The 26,100-nt window shown below is 39.7% G+C and overlaps 1 protein-coding gene across 1 annotated transcript in view; it reads right to left on the bottom strand.

Moving 5' to 3' along the window:
• Positions 1-26,100, bottom strand: part of LOC126177132 (eIF-2-alpha kinase GCN2) — a 317,728-nt gene that overhangs the window by 37,012 nt on the left and 254,616 nt on the right. Inside the window, exons 21-24 of the mRNA XM_049924405.1 lie at positions 23,888-24,266; positions 22,083-22,270; positions 9,326-9,556; positions 3,091-3,248 (exon numbers count right to left, since the gene is read on the bottom strand). Of these exons, the coding sequence (XP_049780362.1) occupies positions 3,091-3,248; positions 9,326-9,556; positions 22,083-22,270; positions 23,888-24,266 (956 nt within the window). The remainder of the gene's footprint in view (positions 1-3,090; positions 3,249-9,325; positions 9,557-22,082; positions 22,271-23,887; positions 24,267-26,100) is intronic.

Raw genomic sequence — 26,100 nt, 5'->3', positions numbered from 1 at the left:
GCAACTGTCATGAGGAAAGTAAACAGTAATCTGGAGGGGACGGGGAAGAGGAAGGGGTAGCAGTGTATGGGTGGGGGGCTGTCTGGCAAATTGCGCAGGGACTAGACTGCCAACAGGCAGAGTGTCAGGAGGTTGTGGGCAGGGAGATGGGGAAAAATGAGTGAAAAGGGAGAGGAGCAGGGAAAGATGGACAGGTGTGTTGCCAGAGGGTGCCAAGTAAAAAACGGTGGGAGACAAGAATGGGGAGGAGCTGATATGACAGAGGGGGTGGAAGCTGTTGGGTGGAGGGTGTGGGGACAGTATGTTACTGTAGACTGTGGCATGGATAATTACGGGAGTTGTCAGGGTAACTCTCATCTGCGCAGTTCAGAAAAGTTGGTGGTGGAGGGAAAGATCCAGGTGGTTCAGGTAGTGACGCAGCCATTGAAATCAAGAACGTTACATTCAGCTGCATGTTGTGTGACAAGCTGGTCTACTTTGCTCTTGGCCACAGTTTGTGTGGTAGCTGTTCATCTTGTGGACAGCTCACTGGCAGTCATACCAACATAAAAAGCTGTGCAATGATAGCAGCAGAGCTGGTAAATGACATGGTCGCCTTCACAAGTGGCTCGGTCCCTGACAGGGTAGAATGAACCTGTGTTAGGACTGGAATAGGAAGTGCTGGGTGGATGGATTGGATAGTTTTTGCACCTGGGTCTTCCACAGGGATATGACCCTTGTGGCAAGGGATTGGGATTAGGAGTGGCATAGGGATGGAATAGATGTCGTTGAGGTTGGATGGGTGACGGAACACCCCATAAGGAGAGATAGGAAGTATCTTGGGTAGTATGTCCCTCTTTTTAGGGCATGATGATGGGAAATCAAAACCCTGGTGAAGGATGTGATTCAGTTGTTCCAGTCTGGGGTGGGTATGAGGGACGAAGGGGGTACTACTTTGTGGCTGGTTCTTGGGGGTGGTGAGAGCATTGAGGGTGTGATGAAAAATGACAGGAGAGATCTGTCTGCAGACTAGGTCTGTGGGATAGTGCCTGTCTGTGAAGGCACTAGTGAGACCCTCAGCATACTGGGCAAGGGAGTTCTTGTTGCTGCAGATACGCCTTTCCCAGATGGCCAGGCTGTATTTTGCCTGGGCACTGATTGTTGATTTAAAGTCTTCGCACAGCCAGAGGGAGCAATTTGCTTTCTTCACCACACCACGAGTGCGGCCCAAGCACAGTTTTGGTCACCCCAGCCTCGTGGAGTCATTCTAATTTCTGCAGAATGGCTGTCTGCTATGAGACGAGAATGGTGCATGTCCAGCAGAAACTGGGCACTCTGTCTGGAAGCAAGGAAATATGAACCCGGGATCCATAGAGCACCCCAACCCAGGTCCAAATATACATGCGAAAGTGGCACAAATGTCGTAAAGGGAAGATAATTGTGGTATAGGTGACTTGAACCTGATCATTAATGGAGAATCCGAACAACAAATTGGTATCCAATCAAAAATGTTTCCAGCTGTGTGACTATCATCACCAAAGAGCATTATCAGATGTGTGACCTCTTTGTAGGCAGCAGTGAATTGATCCCAAAGGGGAATGGAACTGTCACCATACCCGACAAACATTTGGGAGGGCACTGCCAATTCTGGGGAACCTTGATGAGCTTTTGTTTGAATGATCACAAAGGAAATGGTTGCTCCTGTGTCCACCTGCAAACAGATGTCTTTGTTCATGATTATAAGGTCAATAAATGACTTGGTAGTGAAAAAGATGGCTCTGGGGAATAACTGCCTGAAATTCCTGAACCGTCTTTTGATACATCTGTGGTATGGGTTCAGACATTCCCATCTTTTCCACAACAGGTGCTGTGTGCCAAGCAATCCAGACAATCCACACGTGTATTTTCTACGAAGCAATCTGGATGTCAAGGAGGACCCCACTGTCCATGTCCAAGGGGAGTGACTGGCTGCTCAGAGACCATCGACACACGAAATTGACAAATCATGCCGTCGTCATCTTCATCTGAGAAACGTTTTACAAGTATTCCCTTCCTCCTTTCCCCCACTAAGGGTGCGATGTGGTTTCTAGACCACAGCTACTTGCGATCGAGCTACAAGGTGCTCATTTACTGCCTACATGATTTCGAAAGAAGGTACAGGTGTTCAGCCTGAGCGCTGCAGTGTGTACTTCTGGAATGGGAGCCAATTGGACCATTCTATGTTGAACTAAAGAGTGTGCATGTGCGGTTTTAAATTCTTGAATAAGGAAAAAAAAGCAGGGAAGCCCAAGAAACGGAGAGCAACTATTGGAAATCATTATCAGAGACCCGAGAGGCTGTGAAGTGCTGTTTCAGTCACTATAAATATGTCTCAATTCTCTTTGGCACTGTTAAAGGGCAGAAGCATGGGTGGGTGACTCACTGCTCACTGTCTGGGAAATCACTACTGGCTGACCTGGTGGGTATCCTAACTTTGTAGTTGAATCTTAGGAGCTGAGTTTCTTGATGGAGCAAATCATTCCGGTGCTGTTGGCATGTTGCTGTTGTAGAAACTGCTGCTTCAACTGCTGCTGCAGTTCCAAGAGCTGCACGAGTTTTGTGTCCACTGGATGATAGCAACATTTTAGCTTATCACCAACTGTTGTAATAAGAATCTGACAAGACTGGAATGAAGCAAAGAACCCACAGAGGCTGACAACAATGAAAAGCAAACATGTGGAGTCTGCACAAGACACAAACAAGTCCACTGAGTAATCCAAACAGAGAGACCAAGACATAGCAAAGCCAAAGACAAAGAACAACAGAAGGCAGAGCCATGGTATGGCTAACTTTACAGTACGTCCACGAGCACTACTTGGTTGACAAGATGAGCACGGCCTTGCAGCACAGCATGGCCAATGTTGAAGTGGCAGTATTTTCACTTGCAAATGTAGCAGTGCTGCCTAGCAACTGAAGTCGAGTTCCATCCCATCCAGCAGGCTTTGGAAATCACCGGGCTGGGATACCAGACATAGCTCAAAACTTCCACTTTTCTATTCTCAGTCTGTCATATTTCACACCAACAAATACACGCTACTTTCTTCCCAACATAAAAAGTACTACAGTTCTTACCTGAACTTGGCAAGCATGCCATCATACCGCCCACCAGCTGCAATAACATCAAGTCCAGTTTTCCTACGTTTTTTCTTGAGCTCACAAACAAATTGACATGTCATTCCCGAGTACTGGGGCACAGTAAAAACAAGGCCTGGTGCTACCACAATTGGACACTGTAATGTAAGAAACAATCTAGTACATATTTAATGAAAGTTACATTATCATATTTTTAATTGCTTTTGGCACAAACTCTAAGTTTTAATATGGCACTAAATTACTAATAGGAATTATTTAATTAAACTTCCTGGTTGAACTACTGAAACAACAACAAGTTTTAAACTTCAAATTGTTTCCTTCATTTTTAATTGCGGGTAAAAAAAAAACTGTTTATATATATAGAAGGAAACATTCCACGAAGGAAAAATATACCTAAAAACAAAGATGATGTGACTTACCAAATGAAAGCGCTGGCAGGTCGACAGACACACAAACGAACACAAACATACACACAAAATTCAAGCTTTCGCAACAAACTGTTGCCTCATCAGGAAAGAGGGAAGGAGAGGGACAGACGAAAGGATGTGGGTTTTAAGGGAGAGGGTAAGGAGTCATTCCAGTCCCGGGAGCGGAAAGACTTACCTTAGGGGGAAAAAAGGACGGGTATACACTCGCACATACACACATATCCATCCACACATATACAGACACAAGCAGACATATTTAAATTATGTTTATATATATATATATATATATATATATATATATATATATATATATATATATATATATATAACAGTTTTTTTACCCACAATTAAAAATGAAGGAAACAATTTGAAGTTTAAAACTACTGCACAAAAAAGTGAAATAGTATACAGCATGTGCCTTGTAAGATGTGAAGGTTGCACAAGCAATACAATAGCCATGAGAATAATTCAAAGTTGTTGATTCAACTAAATGCTGAGGGATTAAAATTACAAACAACTTAAGCTGGAACCATCACACAGAAAATCTGTGGGGAAGGTAAACCAAACAATGCATTTATTGGCAGGAAACTTAGAAGATGTAACAATTCCACTAAACAGGTTGTCAATACAACACTTGTCTGTTTTCTGCTAGATTATTGCTGTGGGGTGTGGGATTGTTACCAGATAAGATTGACAGAGGATACTGAAAAAGTGCAAAGAGTAGCTAATTTTGTATTATCACAAAATAGGGGAGAGAGTATCACAGATATGATACAAAAGCTGGGGCGGCAATAAATAAAAACAGACTTGTTTGTTGTGGTAAGATCTTATCACAAAATTTCAATCACCAATTTTCTCTTCCAAATGCAAACATAATTCATTGATTATCAACTATAAGGAAGAAATGACTGACATAATAATATAAGAGAAATCAGAGCTTGCATGAATGTTCATTTTTTCCACATACTATTCGACAGTGAATGATCAAGAAATTGTCTGAAAACGCTTCTGTGAACCTTCTGTCTAGCACCTGATGCAGAGTAGTGATGTAGATGCAGACAGAAGTTACAAGTATCTCAGCCTCTATCAGCAATAAAAAACTATCTGCTATAGGGGAGATATATAACTGTTAGCTGATTTTTTAAAATTACTATGTGTACATGGATAAAATCAGAAACGCGTCAAAGGGGAAGTTAGAAACGAAGCTAGAGCAGAACACCAACACAGGTAAAGCTGTCATCAACCCGAAGGTTGGTTCGAACAGCACATTATTTGAAGCAATAATTAAAACAATTTCAAGTACTTTTAGTTCTTCCACTTCTGGACTAAAATTTTTAAAAAAGGAATACACTGTACAATTCTGAGATTCCGTACCATGCTTCATCATCTTCATGTTCTTCCAGCAAGCCGGTTAAGGTGTTCTGAAGAGTTTGCCACCATTTTGCTATCTCAATATTCTTCTTGTTTTGATACTGTTTCCGAGTTTTCTCCTCTAGTCTTCAGGTCTTCCTTACGCTGATTCTGGGTCATCCTGTTGGTCTTTTCCCCTGCACATTTCTATCCAAGTATTGTATTAACAGGTGGTTATCCTTCATCCTCTTCATATAGCTGAACCGCATGTATTGTGCAGTATTCAATCTCTCAGTCTTTCACTGATCTACTTGTATCTCTCCTCTGACATCTTAATTCCTAATTTTCTCTCTTCTAGTGTGCTGCAAGGCTGATTGCAGAAACTTCATTTCGTATGCTTGTAACTCGCTCAAATCTGCCTTCTTAAAAACACAACAGTCCAAGCTGTATGTCATAACTGGCGGGAGACATGTTTTAAACATGGTATGTATGGCTCTCAAAGGAACTCTCATGTCCCACACAAGGTTCCGCGCTTAATGAAAATGTGTTCTGTCCTTTTAGTTTGGCAGTTCCATTGCTTGATAATTTTCCCAGATAACTGAAAACTTCTGCACATTCAATTTTCTTTCCATCTAGCATAATGTTGTCCTGGACAGAAGTCCTGCTCACAATCATTGCTAAAGCTTTGCTCATGCTTACTGTCAGCTGGTACTCAATAAACTTGGAGTTTCATCCATATATTATTTTCCCTGTATCTCCAACTCTGCTTCTCCCCAAATAGACACACCATCAGCAAACACTAAAGCATTAAGATCAACATTTCCTATTTCCTTGATTTCCTTTCAAATAACATCCATGTTGTTGTTGTTGTTGTGGTCTTCAGTCCTGAGACTGGTTTGATGCAGCTCTCCATGCTACTCAATCCAGTGCAAGCTTCTTCTCCCAGTACCTACTGCAACCTACATCCTTCTGAATCTGTTTAGTGTATTTATCTCTCTGTCTCCCTCTACGATTTTTACCCTCCACGCTGCCCTCCAATACTAAATTGGTGATCCCTTGATGCCTCAAAACATGTCCTACCAACCGATCCCTTCTTCTAGTCAAGTTGTGCCACAAACTTCTCTTCTCCCCAATCCTATTCAACACCTCCTCATTAGTTATGTGATCTACCCATCTAATCTCCAGCATTCTTCTGTAGCACCATATTTCAAAAGCTTCTATTCTCTTCTTGTCCAAACTATTTATCGCCCATGTTTCACTTCCATACATGGCTACACTCCATACAAATACTTTCAGAAATGACTCCCTGACACTTAAATCTATACTCAATGTTAACAAATTTCTCTTCTTCAGAAACGCTTTCCTTGCCATTGCCAGTCTACATTTTATATCCTCTCTACTTCAACCATCATCAGTTATTTTGCTCCCCAAATAGCAAAACTCCTTTACTACTTTAAGTGTCTCATTTCGTAATCTAATACCCTCAGCATCACCCGACTTAATTCGACTACATTCCATTACCCTCGTTTTGCTTTTGTTGATGTTCATCTTATATCCTCCCTTCAAGACACCATCCATTCAGTTCAACTGCTCTTCCAAGTCCTTTGCTGTCTCTGACAGAATTACAATGTCATCGGCGAACCTCAAAGTTTTTATTTCTTCTCCATGGATTTTAATACCTACTCTGAATTTTTCATTTGTTTCCTTCACTGCTTGCTCAATATACAGATTGAATAACATCGGGGAGAGGCTACAACCCTGTCTTACTCCCTTCCCAACCACTGCTTCCCTTTCATGCCCCTCCACTCTTATAACTGCCATTTGGTTTCTATACAAATTGTAAATAGCCTTTCGCTCCCTATATTTTACCCCTGCCGCCTTCAGAATCTGAAAGAGAGTATTCCAGTCAACACTGTCAAAAGCTTTCTCTAAGTCTACAAATGCTAGAAACGTAGGTTTGCCTTTCCTTAATCTAGCTTCTAAGATAAGTCGTAGGGTCAGTATTGCATCACGTGTTCCAATATTTCTACGGAATCCAAACTGATCTTCCCCAAGGGCGGCTTCTACTAGTTTTTCCATTCATCTGTAAAGAATTAGCTTTAGTATTTTGCAGCCGTGACTTATTAAACTGATAGTCCGGTAATTTTCACATCTGTCAACTCCTGCTTTCTTTGGGATGGAATTATTATATTCTTCTTGAAGTCTGAGGGTATTTCAACTGTCTCATACATCTTGCTCACCAGATGGTAGAGTTTTGTCAGGACTGGCTCTCCCAAGGCTGTCAGTAGTTCTAATGGAATGTTGTCTACTCCTGGGGCCTTGTTTCGGCTCAGGTCTTTCAGTGCTCTGTCAAACTCTTCACGCAGTATCATATCTCCCATTTCATCATCCTCTACATCCTCTTCCATTTCCATAATATTGTCTTCAAGTACATCACCCTTGTATAAACCCTCTATATACTCCTTCCACCTTTCTGCTTTCCCTTCTTTGCTTAGAACTGGGTTTCCATCTGAGCTCTTGACATTCATACAAGTGGTTCTCTTTTCTCCAAAGGTCTCTTTAATTTTCCTGTAGGCAGTATCTATCTTACCCCTAGTGAGATAAGCCTCTACATCCTTACATTTATCCTCTAGCCATCCCTGCTTAGCCATTTTGCACTTCCTGTCGATCTCATTTTTGAGATGTTTGTATTCCTTTTTGTCGGCTTCATTTACTGCATTTTTATATTTTCTCCTTTCATATTTAAATTCAATATTTCTTCTGTTACCCAAGGATTTCTACTAGCCCTCATCTTTTTACCTACATGATCCTCTGCTGACTTCACTACTTCATCCCTCAAAGCTAACCATTCTTCTTCTACTGTATTTCTTTCCCCCATTCCTGCCATTTGTTCCCTTACGCTCTCCCTGAAACTCTGTACAACCTTAGGTTTAGTCAGTTTATCCAGGTCCCATCTCCTTAATTTCCCTCCTTTTTGCAGTTTCTTCAGTTTTAATCTATATAACATCCATAAGTGAATAAAAAATAATGGGGAAAGTGCATTCCATTCTATGTAATAAATGGAATGTGAGAACCAAATACAAAATAAAATGGAGAAATATCCAGGTCAAATGATGTATCGCATTTCCTGCATATCTCAAATTAGTGTGGGCTTAGATCCAACGCGTGAAAAAAAAAATTACTATGAATTACAAACAAAACAATACCTAAAATAAGGGCAGTCTGCAGTTTAAATCTTTGCACAGCTATGAAATCAAAATCTGCTACCAGGTAACACACTCATTATTACCTCCCTATTCCACCCTGTGCCTTATTGGAATTTTGTCAATATGGTTGATGAAGCATGTCCCAATCTTTGTTAGCGGCCCTCCTGAGTTCACATTGTGTGATGGTTTCAAGTGGCCCCAAGCATTCTCAGATAGATTCAGTAGGTACTGCAGGCCATTTCATTAGCTCGACTGAAAGAGTTCACAAGATAAGGGTGGTAAGCCTGTGCATTACTGCCTTGAAGGATAAACCCTGTCACTGAAATTTCGGCTTTAGAACTAGACAAAAAATTGGAGAACCCTCAAGGTAACATCCATAGTGATGAGAGGCGTTGGAATTATATACCTGTATGTAAATGATACATGCCCAAAACATGACAAACTCATTTCCCTGCTGAGACTGTCGGAATGCACACCTGAAATGTGTATTAGTAACTGGCCACTTCCACACTCATTTACGATTATCAGGCACTGGACAAATCCAGCATTTGCCAGAGAAGAAAACCTGATGCCACTGATTTTAGGTTCCATTCCAGGTCCTCCTCACCTCCCATTTCTGTCACATTCTCCTTGGCAAGTCTATGAGTCATAACTTATATGTAGTGATCATCAGTTGATGATGTTAACTATGGGTGACCACTACGGGACAGATATTCAATGTTTTGTGTCTCACAGAAGAGCCTGAATGTTCAAAAGACAGTAGTCTTGGGGTACACCAATTTAGCATTTAACTTCCCGTTCTGACAACACTTCTCACCACAAAGTGACACAATGTCTGTAATGTAAGCTTCAAATGACATCTAAGGCATATTGAAAGGCTGAAAAACTTACACAACCCACATTTTCCTCATCACTATGGGAGCCAGTACACGCTACTGAATTGCACTCAGAATATAGGTCTACTTTAACTACCATTATTCAGGTGGTCATACATACCGAATTTCTGTGATCAAAATGTGCTTGAAAACGACGCAATGCCAAAATCAGTGAATTGCACACATTAAATAAAGCACTTTAGCATACAACCTAAAATGGACAATGTTTTCATTTGTGAAGTACTGAGAAAGCCATTTTGCGTTATTATTAAAAAAAATTAATCACCCTCTTCCAAACAATAACTACACAGTTTACAGTATAACATACTTATTTACAGGTGTAGCATAAACTCACCTTTACACCAAGAGCTTCAGTGTGGCTAACAATCATCTCAAGTTCTCTAATGGCTTGCTTTGCAAGGGTAGCAGCTTCGCCTTTCCTTCGGGTAATGCTACGGAAATTCACTGCCAGTTTTTCGATAGAGCATTCTGATTCAATGAATGCAAACAATGAATCAATAGCTTGGTCGGTAAGGCACAGGCTGATCAGTCGAGTCTGCAGCTGGAATCTGGAATACTTCTCATCCTGAACAGAAGAAATTGTAAGTAAAATTTGAAAACATCATGTACCTATTTACCACACAGAAAGTACAATCATTTGCTTATGTCTACAAATAAATCAATGTGGAATAAAATGTTCAAATGAGAATGAATGAAGCATTCAAAAGAAACTAGAAACTTACAGTAAATTTAAAGTAATGTATGGTATGTAACGCCCCACCCCCCTCATGAACCATGGACCTTGCCGTTGGTGGGGAGGCTTGCGTGCCTCAGCGATACAGATAGCCGTACCGTAGGTACAACCACAACGGAGGGGTATCTGTTGAGAGGCCAGACAAACGTGTGGTTCCTGAAGAGGGGGAGCAGCCTTCTCAGTAGTTGCAAGGGCAACAGTCTGGATGATTGACTGATCTGGCCTCGTAACAATAACCAAATCGGCCTTGCTGTGCTGGTATTGCGAACGACTGAAAGCAAGGGGAAAATACGGCAGTAATTTTTCCCAAGGGCATGCAGCTTTACTGTATGATTAAATGATGATGGCGTCCTCTTGGGTAAAATATTCCGGAGGTAAAATAGTCCCCCATTCGGATCTCCGGGCGGCGACTACTCAAGAGGATGTCGTTATCAGGAGAAAGAAAACTGGCGTTCTACGGATCGGAGCGTGGAATGTCAGATCCCTTAATCGGGCAGGTAGGTTAGAAAATTTAAAAAGGGAAATGGATAGGTTAAAGTTAGATATAGTGGGAATTAGTGAAGTTCGGTGGCAGGAGGAACAAGACTTCTGCTCAGGTGACTACAGGGTTATAAACACAAAGTCAAATAGGGGTAATGCAGGAGTAGGTTTAATAATGAATAGGAAAATAGGAATGCGGGTAAGCTACTACAAACAGCATAGTGAACGCATTATTGTAGCCAAGATAGATACGAAGCCCACACCTACTACAGTAGTACAAGTTTATATGCCAACTAGCTCTGCAGATGACGAAGAAATTGAAGAAATGTATGATGAAATAAAAGAAATTATTCAGATAGTGAAGGGAGACGAAAATTTAATACTCATGGGTGACTGGAATTCGAGTGTAGGAAAAGGGACAGAAGGAAACGTAGTAGGTGAATATGGATTGGGGGTAGGAAATGAAAGAGGAAGCTGGCTGGTAGAATTTTGCACAGAGCACAACTTAATCATAGCTAACACTGGGTTTAAGAATCATGATAGAAGGTTGTATACATGGAAGAACCCTGGAGATACTAAAAGGTATCAGATAGATTATATAATGGTAAGACAGAGATTTAGGAACCAGGTTTTTAAATTGTAAGACATTTCCAGGGGCAGATGTGGACTCTGACCACAATCTATTGGTTATGACTTGTAGATTAAAACTGAAGAAACTGCAAAAAGGTGGGAATTTAAGGAGATGGGACCTGGATAAACTGAAAGAACCGGAGGTTGTACAGAGTTTCAGGGAGAGCATAAGGGAACAATTGACAGGAATGGGGGAAAGAAATACAGTAGAAGAAGAATGGGTAGCTCTGAGGGATGAAGTAGTGAAGTCAGCAGAGGATCATGTAGGTAAAAAGACGAGGGCTAGTAGAAATCCTTGGGTAACAGAAGAAATATTGAATTTAATTGATGAAAGGAGAAAATATAAAAATGCAGTAAATGAAGCAGGCAAAAAGGAATACAAACATCTAAAAAATGAGATAGACAGGAAGTGCAAAATGGCTAAGCAGGGATGGCTAGAGGACAAATGTAAGGATGTAGAGGATTATCCCACTAGGGGTAAGATAGATACTGCCTACAGGAAAATTAAAGAGACCTTTGGTGATAAGAGAACCACTTGTATAAACATCAATAGCTCAGATGGACACCCAGTTCTAAGAAAAGAAGGAAAAGCAGAAAGGTGGAAGGAGTATATAGAGGGTCTATACAAGGGCGATGTACTTGAGGACAATATTATGGAAATGGAAGAGGATGTAGATGAAGATGAAATGGGAGATACGATACTGCGTGAAGAGTTTGACAGAGCACTGAAAGACCTGAGTCGAAACAAGGCCCCCGGAGTAGACAAAATTCCATTGGAACTACTGACGGCCTTGGGAGAGCCAGTCCTGACAAAACTCTACCATCTGGTGAATAAGATGTATGAAACAGGTGAAATACCCTCAGACTTCAAGAAGAATATAATAATTCCAATCCCAAAGAAAGCAGGTGTTGACAGATGTGAAAATTACCAAACAATCAGTTTAATAAGCCACAGCTGCAAAATACTAACACGAATTCTTTGCAGACGAATGGAAAAACTAGTAGAAGCCGACCTCGGGGAAGATCAGTTTGGATTCCGTAGAAATACTGGAACACATGAGGCAATACTGACCTTACGACTTATCTTAGAAGAAAGACTAAGGAAAGGCAACCTACGTTTCTAGCATTTCTAGACTTAGAGGAAGCTTTTGACAATGTTGACTGGAATTCTCTCTTTCAAATTCTAAAGGTGGCAGGGGTAAAATACAGGGAGCGAAAGGCTATTTACAATTTGTACAGAAACCAGATGGCAGTTATAAGAGTCGAGGGACATGAAAGGGAAGCAGTGGTTGGGAAGGGAGTAAGACAGGGTTGTAGCCTCTCCCCGATGTTATTCAATCTGTATAATGAGCAAGCAGTAAAGGAAACAAAACAAAAATTTGGAGTAGGTATTAAAATCCATGGAGAAGAAATAAAAACTTTGAGGTTCGCCAATGACATTGTAATTCTGTCAGAGACAGCAAAGGACTTGGAAGAGCAGTTGAACGGAATGGATGGTGTCTTGAAGGGAGGATGATATAAGATGAACCTCAACAAAAGCAAAACGAGGATAATTGAATGTAGTCGAATTAAGTCGGGTGATGCTGAGGGGATTAGATTAGGAAATGAGACACTTAAAGTAGTAAAGGAGTTTTGCTATTTGGGGAGCAAAATAACTGATGATGGTTGAAGTAGAGAGGATATAAAATGTAGACTCGCAATGGCAAGGAAAGCGTTTCTGAAGAAGAGAAATTTGTTAACATTGAGTATAGATTTAAGTGTCAGGAAGTCATTTCTGAAAGAATTTGTATGGAGTGTAGCCATGTATGGAAGTGAAACATGGATGGTAAATAGTTTGGACAAGAAGAGAATAGAAGCTTTTGAAATGTGGTGGTACAGAAGAATGCTGAAGATTAGATGGGTAGATCACATAACTAATGAGGAAGTATTGAACAGGATTGGGGAGAAGAGAAGTTTGTGGCACAACTTGACCAGAAGAAAGGATCGGTTGGTAGGACATGTTCTGAGGCATCAAGGGATCACCAATTTAGTATTGGAGGGCAGCGTGTAGGGTAAAAATCGTAGGGGGAGACCAAGAGATGAATACACTAAGGAGATTCAGAAGGATGTAGGTTGCAGTAGGTACTGGGAGATGAAGAAGCTTGCACTGGATTGAGTAGCATGGAGAGCTGCATCAAACCAGTCTCAGGACTGAAGACCACAACAACAACAACAACGGTATGTAAATTAGTAGAACTTCCAAATAATGTATGTGGACCAAGAAATGACTTCTGAACAGATATGCTAGATGCATTTATTAAAGACTGTAAAGGAAAGCTGAATGTTGTGGGCACAAGGGTTTTTTCATTTAGATGACCATCCATCCAATCCAGGTGGCAATAGCTGTATCATGTAAGGTCAAAAGAAATGCCTCTCACAGGCAAGAGTATTAAAATCCCAATGCTAAATTGCCAAAGCATTCACTATAAAGTGCCAGAGTTTGAAGCACTCATGGAAAGCAGTGAACTCACATAATACTACACACAGAAAGCTGGTTGAAACCTAAAGTGAAAGCAGTGATATTTTTGGGGTAATTTATGTGTATATCAAAAGGACAGACAAATGGGAAATGGAGATGGTGTATTTGTCATATTAGACAAGAAACTCAAATCCATTGAGGTAGAAATTGAAGTTAAGTGTGAGACTGTTTGGGCAAGACTCAGTAGCAGTGATGGGAATAAAATGATAATTGGATCCTTCTATCATAAACCAAATTCATCTGCTGACGTAACCAAATACTTAAAAGAGAACATCAGTCCACTTGTATGTAAGTTCCTCATCATACTGTAATTATCAGTGGAGACTTTGATGATCCAACAATTAATTGGGAAACTTACAGTTTTGTTAGTGGTGGGTGTGATAAGAGATCCTGTGAAACTTTACTAAATGCCTTCTCTGAAAACTACCTAGAACACATAGGAACCCTACTCATGATGGAAATATATTGAATCTAATGGCAACAAATAGACCCGATGGCTCTGAGGATGCCCACACCGAAACTGGTCATCAATGATCATGATGTGGTTGTGGCAGCAATGATTACCAAAGTACAAAGGATAACTGAAACAAGCAGAAAGATATAAATGTTCAGTAGATTAGATATAAAATCAGAAGTGTTGTATCTCAATGAGGAACTTGAAACTTTCAGCACAGGGCAGACGCATGTAGAGGTACTCAGGCTCAAGTTTAAAAGAATAATTGACCATAGACTGGGCAGATATGTACCCAGTAGATCAGTTAATAACAAGAGGGAATCACTGGAAAAAACTTCTAAAGAAACAGAGATTGCCAATGTGTGATGACTTCAATGACTACCGTGGCAGAATATTGTCAAGTGATCTTTCACAGATTCCAAAGAAATTCTGGTCATCGTAAAAGCTGTCCGGGCACCAGAGTTAGTGTCCAGTCCCTAGTGAATGAGTCAGGATGAAATTGAAGGTAACAATCCAAAAACTGAAATGCTTAATTCCATTTTCAAATGTTCCTTTACAGAGAAAAAGCCAGGAGAATTGCCCCAATTCAATCCTCATATCACTGAAAAGATGAATGAAATTAGTGTCAGTGGTGTTGAGAAACAGCTGAAATTGCTAAAATTGATGAAAGCTCCAGGGCTTGATGGAATCCCAGTCAGATTCTACACTTAATTTGCAGTTGAGTTAGCTTCTCTTCTAACAATAATCTATTGTGGATCCCACGAAAAGAAAACCATGCTCAGTTCTTGGAAAAAGGCAGAGGTCACACCATGTACAAGAAGGGTAGTAGAATGCTTCACAAAATTACCATCTAGTAACCTTGATATCAATTTGTTGTAAAATCTTAGAACATATTCTGAGCTCAAACATAATGCGATATCTTGTACAGAACGCATGGATTTTGAAAACTTTGATCATGTGAAACCCAAGTTGCACTTTTCTCACTATATACTGGAATCTCTGGATTAAGGCAATCAGGTAGATGCTGTATTTCTTGATTTCTGAAAAGCATTTCACTCAGAGCCACACCTACACTTATTGTCAAAAATATGGTCATATGGAGTATTGAGTGAAATTTGTGACTAGATTGAGGACTTTTTGGTAGGGAGGAACAGCCTGTTACCTCGGATGGAGAGTCATCATCAGATGTAGAACTAATTTTTGGTGCACCCCAGAGAAGTGTGTTGGGACCTTGCTGTTCATGTTGTATATTAATGACCTTGCAGAAAATATTAATAGTAAAATCAGGCTTTTTGCAGATGATGCAGTTATCTATTATGATGAACTGCTATCTGAAAGGAGCTGCATAAATATTCAATCAAACCTTGATAATATTTCACAGTGGTGCAGAGATTGGCAACTTGTTTTAAATGTTCGAAATATAAAATTTTGCACTTTACAAAACAAAACAAAAAGTTAGTATCCGATGACTATAATATCAATGAGGCACTTTTGGAACTGGCAAACTCATACAAATACCTGGGTGTAACACCTTGTAGGGGTATGAAACGGAATGATCACATACATTCAGTTGCAGGTAAAGTAGGTGGTAGACTTCAGTTTATTGATGAGAATTCTGGGGAAGCACAATTAATCTACAAAGGAGTTTGCTTACAAACCATTTGTGTGATTGTTGTAGAAAATTTCTGAAATTTGTTGGACCCATACCAGATAGAACTAATAGGGGATATTGAAAGTATACAGAGAAAGGCAGCACAAATGGTCACAGGTTTGTTTAATCCATGGGACATGGGAGAAAGTCACAAAGATACTGACAGTACTGAATTGAAAGACTCTTGAAGACAGACGTAAACTATCTCGAGAAAGTCAATTAACAAAGTTTCTAGAACCAGCTTTAAATGATTACTCTGGGAATATATTACAACCCCCTATGTATCGCTCAGATAGGAATCATGAGGGTAAGAGTATAATAATTACTGCATGCACAGCGGCATTCAACAATCATTCTTCTTTCACTCCATACATTTACTGAACATCAAGAAACCCTAATAACTAGTACAATGGGACATGCCCTCTGCCATGCAGCTCATGGATGTTTGCTATGTATAGATGTGGATGTAGATTCTGTAGCAACAAGAACAGATTGTGAAAATCTTGGATTTTCTTTTTACGGGTGCTGTCAGCCAAATTAATAATAGAGAATTTGAAAAATTGACCACCTCTATAAGATTTCATTGCTTATTACTTAGAACGCGAATTGCCTGCGCACCCACCCACCCACACACACATATGAGCTGCAGGCACTGATGCTCATGCTGAGGAATGAGCTCCCACAGATCTTTGCCTTTCTTGCAATCTGGCAACTGCCTTACATAATCAACAACATACTTGTAGTGTTATGCTATGTCAAATAAATAAGAAGTAGAGATAATCCATTATAAATAGGTCTGTTAAGAAACATGTTATATGTTTCATGGTATTCTGAGACATTTTTTCAGACCAAGAGTGGAAAAATCAGGTGTCAAGGAGTTTATGGTGTTACTGGGGAGGATGATCATCATTATACTGGTTTGAAGAAAATACCTCCATTTGGTTTTTATTCTTTTTGTGGCAAACTAAAACAGCCCACAAAAGTATTTAGAATAAAACTTGCACATAGTCTGAGTTACAATTTTGAACAGCTTGGGAAACTCTTATTTTTTTAATAATGAATGATACCATCACCATGACAAATTCAGTATATTGTAGTATTTGTTTTTGAGAAAAGTTAAATTCTGCAAATATATCACTTCTAACTGGGTTGTTAGCACTAAACTATCAGGTGAAACAAGGACAGACATAGTGAATAATTTCGTTTCCATTTCCGAACCAGTCATCTCTAGGAATCTTGAGATGAACTGGTTCATCTTTGCTTTGTTATCACTGAAATTAGCATTTTCAAGTAATTATAAAGCAGCCAGGTGATGGAAGAACATGAAATTGCCATTCTCATTTGCCTTTAAAACACACACATATTTGAGATTGGTTTTGTGCATGTAAATTGTTAGCTTCTCTTTACCCTGTGGCAACTAAGTAAAGTTGACCAGGTGCACAGTTATGTTGCTGTGAACACTAGGTCTAATATCCATTCTAAACCTTTCAGCTATTTCATATTGAGGAAATAAGATATATTTCCTCACAAATACCAAAGAAAACATCAAGAACTTTTCTCTGTCTAATCCAATAAATTGTGCTGTGGTGAGTTATGTCCATGCACCCTGGTTCCATAGCTTTTAGGAATCCTTTAAACTGATGGTTATTTACTCAATGACATCACACAAAATTTACACACTTCATCACAGCTTTCATTGCTTGACAGAGTTACACTGTTTCAGTACACAATGCCTCTTCATAAATAAACACATGACCAGTCAAACCATCTGTCCTGAATACACTTTTCAGTTAATTTCATAAATGAACAAGGATTTGGTGATGTATGACCACTTATTGTGCATTATCTGCAGCTACAAAACGGACTGTCTCCCACAACAAATTCTTACTGTTCACTAATTCACAAACAGCGTCATTAATATCCAGCGTTGGTGGCATAATCAAGAAATCAAAAAGCTCTTCTGCTACTTCAAGCTCTTATCAACACCATGCATAAATGGTTGCTTAAATAAAAAACTGAACAGTGTCCAATCAGCCACTGTTTCTTGTCAGTGAAAACAGTAGGCCACATCCTGGAATGTGTATTTCCCTCACCATTTGTTAACAACTTTGGGTATTTAAAAAAAATTATAACTCACTGTTTAATAAATAATGGGGAATGTCCAACGAGTGTTGAATATGGCGGACTGTGATTAGGAGTTTCATATTTGCAGTGGTTCTGGAAATAATAAAAATAAATAAACAGCACAATGCATTATATTACTGGATAATCCATGTATTAAGCAAATTATGAATATAGTGGAACACAAAATAAAACTTTTTTTTCTGAAATTTACTTAAGTGGAATACAAAATAAAACATCAAACAATGGAATATCCACTATTGATGCCACCTCCCTGTACACTAACATTCCTCATGCCCATGACCTTACTGCTATTGAACATTACCTCTCCAGATGCCCTATGGATTCCAAACCAACAACCTCCTTCCTAGACTCCACGACCAACTATATCCTCACCAACAATTACTTCTCCTTTAAAGACATTACCTACAAACAAATCTGCGGTACGGCTATGGGCACCCGCATGGCACCATCTTATGCTAACCGATTCATGGGCCATCTGAGGAATCCTTCATAAAAACACAGAATCCTAAACCCCTCACTTGGTTCAGATTCATTTATGACATCTTTGCTGTCTGGATTGAAGGTGAGGACACCTTATTCACATTACTCCAGAACCTCACCAACTTCTCCCCCATTTGCCTCACCTGGTCCTACTCAACCCAACAAGTCACCTTCCTAGATGTTGACCTACACCTCAGAGATGTCTATATCGGTACCTCCGCCCATATCAAACTTACTAACCACCAGCAATACCTCCACTTTGACAGCTGCCACCCATTCCATACCAAGAAGCCCCTTCCGTACAGCCTAGCCACCTGTGGTCATTGCGTCTGCAGTGATGAGCAGTCCCTCTCAAAATATACTGAGGGTCTCACTGAAGCCTTCACTGACCGTAATTATCCTCCCATCCTTGTGCAAAAACAAATCTCCCATACCTTATCTTTCCAGTCTCCCACCACCTCCCAAAGTCCCACAGTCTGGCCACAGAGGAGCATTCCCCTCATAACTCAGTGCCATCTGGGACTGGAGCAACTGAATTACATTCTCCGTCAGGGTTTTGATTACCTCTCATCGTGCCCTGAAATGAGAAATGTCCTACCCACTATCGTTCCCACCCCTCCTACTGTGGTATTCCGCCGTTCGCTGCTCCTACATCATATACTCGTCCATCCTTACACAACCCCTGTTCCCAATCCCTTACCTCATGGCTCATACCCCTGTAATAGACCTAGATGCAAGACCTGTCCCATACATCTCCCTACCACCACCTACTCCAGTCCGGTCACTAACATCACCTAACCCATCAAAGGCAGGGCTACCTGTGAAACCAGTCATGTGATTTACAAGCTAAGCTACAACCAATGTGCTGCATTCTACGTAGGCATGACAACCAACAAGCTGTCTGTCCACATGAATGGCCACTGACAAACTGTGGCCAAAAAACAAGTGAACCACCTTGTTGCTGAACATGCTGCCAAACATGATATCCCTCATCTCAATGACTGCTTCACAGCCTGTGCCATTTGGATCCTTCCCACCAACACCAGCTTTTCTGAATTGTGCAGATGGGAACTTTTCCTGCAATACATCCTACGTTCCCGTCACCCTCCTGGCCTCAACCTTCGTTAGTCACTATCCTCACCCATCCAGTCCCCTTCCATTCCAGAACTACACAGCCATCATTTCACCGCCACAGCCAGTCTTTTAATTTCTCTCCTTTCCTACTTACCCCCTCCCCCCTCTGCGCCTTCCCCGCTCCAGCCTGCGCCTTACCCCCACCCAGTCGCCACTCCCATCACGCACTGGTGCCGCTGCTCGCAGTGTGGTTTCAGATCTCTGAGATTGCAGACGTGTGTGCAAGTTGCGTTTGCATTTGCGTTTGCGCGCGCGCGCTTTTTGTGTGTGTGTGTGTGTGTGTGTGTGTGTGTGTGTGTGTGTGTGTGTGTGTACTACTGACAAAGGTCTTAACAGCCAAAAGCTATAATTGTGTGAATCTTTTTGTTGTGCCTATCGCGACTCAGCATCTCCGCTATAAAATAACACATCATATTGAAATGATTTGTCTTAAGACTTTTGCTGGCAATAAGACTTGCAGCCCATTAAGGAATGGACCTACATACAATGTTTCAATGAAAATTTTGATATGCAAATATGCGCTAAATCTAAAATCATTCTTTTGCAGCTAGATTTTGATGCCCTGTTATATGCATAGTCCTAAGAGAGAGATGTGGCTTTCATAATTTTTTTTGTATTCACACCTAATTTTTATAGTTTGTCTTTATAAAATATTCAGCAATTCCTAATTTCATCTTGCTGGTGGTCAGGGCACTGTTTATATTCAGCTCATCTTTCTTCAGCCATGTGAATGGTTTGTCCAAATATACTTTACATTATGACAATACTGAAAATTGTCAAAAAGCAATCATAAAACAAGGTACCAATACACAAAAATTTTGGAAAGTACCTATCCCTTCTGGAACTGTATACAAAGAGGCCATAAAAATCTGGCTACAAAAGAAACTGACATGGACAATGTTTTCAACTTAACAAACCATGGAATCAAGCAGCGACGCTGTTCCAAACACAGCAGAGGCAGAACACTGAGCAGAATTTACACTATGGTTCAAGGCATCAGTCTGTAGAAGTAACCTGATTTTCAAGTAAATTTAAAATTGATAACCAGACTGGAAAGGGAGGACAAACGGAAACAATGAAAAATTATCATGAGCTGCATCTGCAGAAGGCACAGGCAGCAAGTGTGAATCTCAGAATTCAAAGAATGAAGCTTCTCTGGAAATAATGTCTTAGCCTACTACTGCAAGCAAATTACATGGTTTAATCTTGGAATTAATAACATTGGGAGCAGGAAAGCAAGACTCTTTTATGGAATGAAACGGATAAGTTGAAACTGGGGACATGCATAATCTGATGCTGATGTGCAAACCTGAATAATGGAATGAAGGATATTATAACATATTCTGATAATTGTTGGAGACAAAACAGAAATTATGAAACAGCTATGGCAGTATGTTATCTAGTTAGCAAAATCCACATTATTTCACACAAATGACATGCTCTTGTAAATTCCTTGGCTTTCACTGTCTCTGAGAAAGCATGGTACAAACATGACATTCAAGTGTCGGAACAATGTATGACATTCAAGTGTCAGAACAATGTATGAAAATGGTGCCGTAAGTGATTTGAGGTGCAGAGAATGCAGATAAATGACTTTGTGTCACTTACCCGGTGGATTAACAGGTTCCCATTTACAGAAAGCAGGCTACCAATAGACAACAAGTAAAATGGTTACAAATTAAGAGGCTCCGCATAGAATGTAACTCTGCTAGAAGGAAGATTGGTTGCACTCTGATCTCAAATGTGCCAGAACCTACGATGATGTACCCAAAGTTGTTTCTTATAAATGCTCTGGGTATCATGTATGCTACCTGAACCCAATGTAAGAAGATGAATCTGAATGAACAGTTGCTCCAGCACTGGTAACAAAGTTGGTTACATTATTGTTTGTCTATGACGTCAATTTAAAATACTTGCTCAAAAAATAGTAAAGAAAATGTATAATGTAGTCCAATTTCCCTCAATATCCCAGAAAAAAACCCACACACAAGTGCATTTTTCTTCAGTGTCAGAATATAGATAGGGCCCACTTATTTTACTAAAGCATCCAAATATTCAATGCTGAGCAGAATCAAATGTGAGCAAATAAGCAATGAAGCTCTGATGCATCTCCTCCTGAGGTGCCACTCTAAATCTGCTGCCTTGTCCAGGGTGCAACAACACAGTGTTTGCTTTGGAAGACAAACTCCTGAAAATTGCCTGCAACTTCCTTGGAATTAAACATTCTGCAACTATTACTGTACTTGATTTCACAACAGCCCCCACAGAAAATGAACTGACACTCATCACTATACTGTGAGCGACTTTGTAGGCTGCTGGTACTGGTTCATCACTGCCACTTTCTTTCCCATCATTCACTTTCAAAGTTTAAATGCACTACAGTACATTAAAATACTGCTGCAAGCTTCTACAAGCTCTGTTGTTGATTTCTTTCTTCTCTCCCCTCCTTCTTCCTCTTTTTTTCTTTGAGTTTCAGAGTATGTTGCTTTTAAGCACAGTTATCAGATCGTGGTGGTGGTGGTGGTGGCGGTGGGGGGGATAGTCACATTGAAACAGGGTATTTATACATGCAATAACACAGGCAATGCTTGCACATTACTTTCAGCTATTCTACCCACAGATCTCCACCATTCTACCCTTTTTATTATAGTTTTTGTCTAATTGCTCCCTCTTTCAGATTTAGCCCCTGAACAGAACACCAATGTTACATAATGTGCAGACAAGTATGAAGTATTAGTTCTTTATGTACATTTGTTGTTATTTTTCTTTTTTTCTAAGCTATCTAAAAGCTATCAAGAAGGAAAATTAATCTGGGATGAAGAACTGAATTGTTTGATTTAGATACTGACAAACATATGACACCTACCTTGGCTTCACTCAAGATACTGCTAACATCTGCATGCTTTTCTTCTTCAATTCCACAATGTAAAAGAATTGCTTTCAAAAGTAGTGTATGACTGAGACGAAATGAGCAATTTTTATCCCGTAAATTGGGGAACTCTGTCACCACCTCCCATACAATTGCAAGCAATTCAGCCTCAGCTGTGTTGGTACCTGAAAAAATGTTATGTTAGTGCACACACAGGCTACCAGTAAACTGGCAGGATGAATGATTACACACAAACAGTCTGGCCCTGGAGGTGACCACCATCCAATTGCTGAGATACTCCACAGTATTTACTCATGAGGTCTAAGTGCCTGCTACACCAAATGGGAAATTTTTATATCTCATAACTCAGCAAGTGTGCCTAAGATTTGTAACTGTAAGAAATCTTTCAAGATTGATAAATATGCAAAACTTCACATGTCAAGTCATATTAATGTGCACAGCATACAGCAATGTTTTGGAAAATTGACTCAGTTTGCCACATCAACTGATACTGATGTTTCTAGTTATTATGATCTATGACTCTCATAACGAAGTTAAATGGGACTTAATGGAAATTATATGGAACATCCTACAATTTTACAGGAGAATTATAACATTTCATGAGTGATAACTGAGCAAATAGCAAGCAGGACAAGAGATGTGAGCAAAATATTCTACAATTTACTCTCTTTGATAAAGAGACAGATGAAGTGCCCAGTACTTTTCTCCATAAGGCACAACTGTTAGTACAGTAAACACAAACACATAAACACAGATAACAATACTTCTAGATTTTAGAAGCCCATGTTCCATTTTCTGATAGGATAAAGGAAAGTAATTTAGACAACTTCGGGAGTTCATTTCTTACACAAACAACAGAAATTCTCCTGTCAACTTGTCTGGAAATAGATGGTGAGTCTAGAATAGAACATTTATTATCAACGGCACATTCTCAAACACAAGACAGAGTGTTCTGTAGATATTACACTTGTCTCTGATAAAACATGCTGAATCACTGAACTGAATCATGTTGAACTGTTGCTGATGTGACAGTTCAACTATCTCATAGATATTTGTGGTAGCTCACAGATAAGAGTTACAATCGTTAATGATGCTGTGTCCCTCAAATATGTACTCTTCATCAAAAGTAGATGGTGGTAATCAGCTCAAAATGGTGGTTTCTTTTTGCAGAATTACTTATAAACAAAGCATAGACCCTTGTTGTGTAGATGGTGATAATCAGCTCAGAATGGTGGTTTCTTTTTGCAGAATTACTTATAAACAAAGCACAGTCCCTTGTAAATTAGCTTAGAAGGTCACTTGCCTGGATTTAATTCCAAAGTAATGACCAATGTCTGGTAGACCCCTTCTTTCAATTCCAGTTCACAAACCCAATGTGTCCATCCTCCACGTCAACTCTTCCATCGCCAAAGACTGTCCAATAATGACAAAGATTCCAAAATTCAGCACTCCAAAGCTAACTCACAATAAAAAGCTGTGTCAGCAGTTTCCATCCATGGAAAGTGCCAGTTATGGACACAAGTTATCTTCTAAAGTGGGCACCAAATACTTCTATTCATCAAATGTATGTAGAGGAAGGGCTTTAGAATGTAGCAGCAATCGTGCATGAACTATCATTCACCAACATTTCTTTCTCATATTTGTAGCAGTGAAATTTAACATTATGTTATGTGCCTCTATAGAAAGTTTCCCAACATCTGTATATGTGTTATATTAAGGTATTAAACTTCTATTTATACCAAAACCATCATACATGCCTCGCATATTCACTGGAAACCAACCTGGGTTTGGTGTAACAATATCCACTGCACATTCGTAAAGCTCTCTAGGATGAAAGCCAAAAACCTTCTTCTCTCGATATACTCTGTCAATAGCATATCGCTTGAGGGTTGATATTCCATTCCATGCAACATAACGAGCAAACGGAACTCTGAGATTGTGAGGCAAAGACACAACACCTCCTGAATGTGTCATAAGCTGTACACCTGTGTCTGCTGGAAGCAAAGAGTTATCACGTGGCATTAGAAGAGGAGTCGGTACACAGACAGCTCCATGGCGACGAAATACACGAGTCACTGTCTCCTTGGCAAACTCTTGCAGTGCAGGAGATGGCTTCGGTAAATTCATGTCATAAGTGAGGTCTTCAGCTGGTGTCACTTCCTAAAGATAGAAAGAAATAATTTATATAGTTGTGTAATGCTAACTGAAAAGTCAACACATTTTATATAGTTTCTAATTTTGGACTGGCAATTTGGCTATTTTTGTAGAACGTGCAAATCCCTTTGTACCCCCATGCCAATAGTGAAAGGGATCACTGAGACACGCTGGAGGGTGGAGGGGGCGGCGGGGATGGGGGGTTGTAATGTGGCAATTCATAATGGCAAGAAAATGTATTGTACAAACACACACACACACACACACACACACACACACACACACACACACACACACAAGCGAACATGCAAGTAAATCCCAAAATCAAATCTCATATATAAAACAGCTTCAATCGTCCAATTACTTATACAAATGTGTTGATGTGTTAGATATTTGACTTAAAGCATGCAAGTGAAAATAGCTTAGGAAAGGTTTAACATTATGCTTAAAATTTGTTAGAAGTTGCTAAATGCTCTTATTATCAAATACTGGTTGAACAGAGTCTGCGTAATTTGTGGACCATTTTAAGCAAACACAGTTTTAAGTGCATCTAGATGTTTATGATGTCGTACCTCCTGAACTGTCTCTTGTACAATGATATAATATTGCAGGTTCGTTCAATGGTATATGTGGATACTGTCTGCAAATTTAGCTAGTAATAAAGAAGTCATAAATTAAAACATCATGTCTGGTGCTGCTGTTTTATTCTACAAAGCAAAAAAGTTGTAAGTGAAACTTTGTCCTCTCATGATTTTTGGGGGGATGTCAATAAGAAAAAGTTTTGAAAACGTTCAAAATTATGTGTAAAGTTTGTTGGGAATCACTAAATGCTCTCATTCTCAACAAATACTGAATGAATGAAGTCTGAGTATTTCCTTACCATCAGTTAACACTGCCACAAGACAAACACACAGTATGTAATTCTAATACTCATCTTATTGGGTTAAGCTTTTAACATAAGATTATACCTCTTACTGAGTGGATTATGGCATTAATTTTTTTAATTCAGTCAATAATTACATGATCTATTCAAAATTAAATTTTTTTTTATATCTGTAAGTCATGATGCTGTTGATTTCTTTTCCCAGAAACAAAGGAATATTAGTATCATTATACTGTTCTTGATCATTCAGAAGAGGTGTCCAAAGATGATTAACTTTCGCTTTGGCATTACTTCTGATATTTTCTGTATATTTTCATAGATCTCCGTGTTGCTTCTCATTTTTCAACCACACATAGATTGTACTGCATCCACTATTTTTCTAAAAATCTGTCTACTCTGTCCAGCTTATAGTTCATCATTAAGCATTCACGTGGATACAAACATTCCGGTGGTGCACATTGAGGTACAGTTTTCTAGTTTTCTGTTTTTAGACATGCATTTCTTGTTGCAGATAAATATATAGTACAACCCTGAAAAAGCTGTGTCCAGTATTTGGAAGAACGAACACGTCACACCCAGATACAAAAAGGGTAGCAGAAGGGATCCACAAATCCACCAAATGCTATTCTTGATATCGTTTCATTGTAGAATACTAGAATGTATTCTGGGCTCAAGTCTAATGAGATATCTCAAACAGAATTAACTGCTCCATGCCAACGAGCATGGATTTCGAAATCACTGATCATGTGAAACCCAAAACACACTTTTCCCACATGGTATCCTGATCCAGCTAGGCAAATACAGGATATACATAAAGTCTGGGAACACTTTCATTTATTTATTTCATAAGAACCAAACATTGTACAGATACCATAAACATGTCATTTTGAAGAGAAACGCTGTAAGGTTTTTTTTTTTTTTTTTTTTTTTTTTTCCACGTATACTGCCAACAGCTTA

This window comes from Schistocerca cancellata, chromosome 1, assembly GCF_023864275.1.
Source record: "Schistocerca cancellata isolate TAMUIC-IGC-003103 chromosome 1, iqSchCanc2.1, whole genome shotgun sequence".
NCBI lineage: Eukaryota > Metazoa > Arthropoda > Insecta > Orthoptera > Acrididae > Schistocerca > Schistocerca cancellata.
The sequence above is the reverse complement of the archived record's forward strand: the minus strand, read 5'-3'. Positions and strand labels throughout refer to the sequence as shown.